This window comes from Apis dorsata, unplaced genomic scaffold (assembly GCF_000469605.1).
Source record: "Apis dorsata unplaced genomic scaffold, Apis dorsata 1.3 scaffold_133, whole genome shotgun sequence".
Taxonomy (NCBI): domain Eukaryota; kingdom Metazoa; phylum Arthropoda; class Insecta; order Hymenoptera; family Apidae; genus Apis; species Apis dorsata.
The window spans coordinates 210,831-213,865 of record NW_006263426.1 but is presented as its reverse complement, the minus strand read 5'-3'; the positions used below and the strand labels follow the sequence as shown (position 1 = coordinate 213,865).

Below are 3,035 nucleotides of genomic sequence, written 5' to 3'. Positions count from 1 at the left end.
TTTCACGCGTTGCGTTGCGGAATACTAATCGCCGTGCTGCCGTTTCTTATCATTGACACGAATGGGGACGATCCTCCTCACGTTGGCCTTTGTCGCATTTTTTTTTTATCGTGAATTCGTATTTTTTTTTTATGTAGTGTAAAGTTAAATGTGGATGGATTGTTATTTAGTTTCTGAAGGAATTATAGGCACGTAGGTTCCGTGATCAGTGTCGGTAAGCTTGGGTGGTAAATAAAATCGGAGCGACTTCGATTAACGATTCTGACTCGGTTTCACCGGCACATTGTACATTCTAACTATTACAAGCCGACCTGCCAAGCGTTCGACCGTTCCAGCCTTGGCGACTGGTTGCTTTAATCGTGAAGCGAAATTTTATGAGCTTTCATCTTCGCGTGGTGAACTGTTTCCTCGGAGTGATGTTTTTTTTTTGATTTAGACAATCTCGAAATGTCATTTCTTTCCATCATTTCTTTCTCAGATGATTCAGAGAATTGTATTTAAACTTGTTGCATGGTATAGATATTTTTCTTATTCTTTTTGTGGTATATATATATATATAATTTTTTTCATATTTTTTTCTTTATTATATCGAATATTTCAATTTGATGCATTTCTAAATTTTTTCTTTTTTTTCTTTTTAAAAAAAATTTCCATAAAGTTTGAATTATATAAGACTAAAAAGTGAAATGGAATTCATGTAAACCTTTATTCTTCGCATTATTTCCTATCTTAATTGTTTGTTTGTCAGAATTGCAGCGTAATTAGTTTCGTAGACTAGTTTTATGCATTGCTCAAAATAATGTTACCGTTGTAACGCAAAGCCAGTTAAAGAATACTTAAAACTTTAAATACATTTTTATTATTGAACATAACGTTATTTTATCGATTCAACACGATTGACTTGTAATCTCTTCGTTATATTTGTCACGTACAAATAATAAAATGCTTCGCTCGATCTAACAACATGTTCATACATTCTAATTACAAAATATTAAGATCCAGGACTATTATATACTACCAATGAAAATCATACTTTTATTTTAATTCTCATATTATTTCGAACGAAATAATCATTATTACTTTTCCTTTTATTTATATATATATTAAAAAGCAAATGGATTTAAAAAGCATTGGATTTCTTATATTGAATATTCAATATGCTATTTTTAATCTTATCAATACGTTAATCTTATCGATACCTTATTTATTATAAATTACGCGATAGTTATTTTGAAATATTGATTTCTCGAATCGTATAATATGAATATATTTTTTAGTTAAATTTTTTAGTTTAGCAGTTGAAAATTTAAAAAAAAAAATATTTCAGAAAATATTTAATACATATAAAATTTAATATCTGATCATCGTATCGAAAAAAATATTTTTCAATAAACAAAAAATATTTATCCTTTTTATTCGAGTTTATTTTTCTCAAATTTAATATTCTTAACGCGTTATAAAAACCTCTTGGATCGATGATTAGATTTAGGATAACGAACGAGAATAACATCCGTAGAGCGTTTCCAATCGTGCCATTTACTCCTCTTAATATGTAAAGTTCGTTCGTCGAATGCTTCTTGTTGCATCGGTAACGTGATTAACTGTTTGAAATTCATAGAACATACAGTATCTCAAACGAGCAACGCTCTTTATACATTTTTTTTTTCGTCATTAGTGCGATACATACAAATGATTTAAACATTGAATACAGATGAAACTGGCATGGCTTCTTCGCGTAGATGGTTGTTCTCCCTACCACAGGAAGCAACGCGTACCTCAAACAGGCTTCTATCTTCGTATCGCGATTAAACATAGAAAAAAAAAGAAAAAAAAAAAAATTGAATAATTTAATAAGATTCAAGTTTGTCAGTCTTCACTCGGGTGAACACTGTGTTGTATATCCTTATAAACGAATACTATGAAATGCTATACTAGGAAATGCTTCCTCTTCCATCGAAATCTTTTAATTACATTCGGATAGAGCGTGATTTATAATTCATTATATTTTCAAATTTTACGTTAACATGATTAGATTTACTCGTTGAAACGATTCACTTTGAAATTCGCGTACGAGATAAGTACTTTCAACTCGATAAAGGATAAAAGTGAATGATCGAGTAATTAATTATATGTTACAGGAGAGGAAAATGATTTTACGTCGGATGGAGAAGAGAGTGGCGGTGCAGGAGCTGGCGGAGACGAAGCCGTGGACCTCACGGCTGCCAGGTCTCATCAAGACGAGGATGACAAGGATCAGGAAGACGTTTTGGAGGAGGATGAGGAGGAAGGCGTGGACGAGCAGGACGATCAAGAGGACGACGAGGAAGGATCGAGGAAGCAAATGCATCATAGGCAGGATGCTGAGAATAACAATAATTTCGTGGAAGGTGGGACACCGGCCGGCTTATTCCCACCGGCTGGAACTAGTCACGTCACCTTGGAAGCCCTTCAGAACACGAAAGTGGCGGTCGCTCAGTTCGCAGCGACAGCGTTGGCCGGTGGCGCGGACACCGAGGCTGCTCTCCAAGATTTGGCGCTGCTGCAAAGCACCCTGTACACCCTGCAGCATCAACAAGTGTTCCAGTTGCAGTTGATCAGTCAACTCCAGCAGCAACTCTCCATAACGCATAATCAAACGGTGCAACAGCAAGCACCGGGCGAGCCGTCGGACAGCAAAGAGATATCACCTTCGCCGATCATTCAGCCCAAACCTTTATCGAGCCTTACTTCGCCTCCCTCGTCGCGCCCGCCGAGCCACCAGCAAACCTCGCCAGCTCCGATGACGCCCAACCTCGCCCAGGAACGGCCCACACCGACCAGCAGCGCGTCCCCGTTGAACCTTCCCCTGGCTTCGACGAACGCGACAGGCACGACCGCGACCACCAGCACCAGCAGCCAGGTGCCTATGTCTCATCAGATTCCGCCTCTCTGCTCGATCAGTTCTTCCTTAGCTTCGTCGATAATAACCAACACCGATCCCCCACCGTTGCACGAGCCGAATACCCTGGAGATGCTGCAGAAGAGAGCCCAGGAAG

General features: G+C 38.1%; 1 protein-coding gene across 1 annotated transcript in view; it reads left to right on the top strand.

The window, feature by feature from the left end:
- LOC102677610 (homeotic protein spalt-major-like) overlaps positions 1-3,035 on the top strand; it is a 12,660-nt gene that overhangs the window by 825 nt on the left and 8,800 nt on the right. Inside the window, 1 exon segment of the mRNA XM_031509252.1 lies at positions 2,138-3,034. Within this exon segment, the coding sequence (XP_031365112.1) occupies positions 2,138-3,034 (897 nt within the window).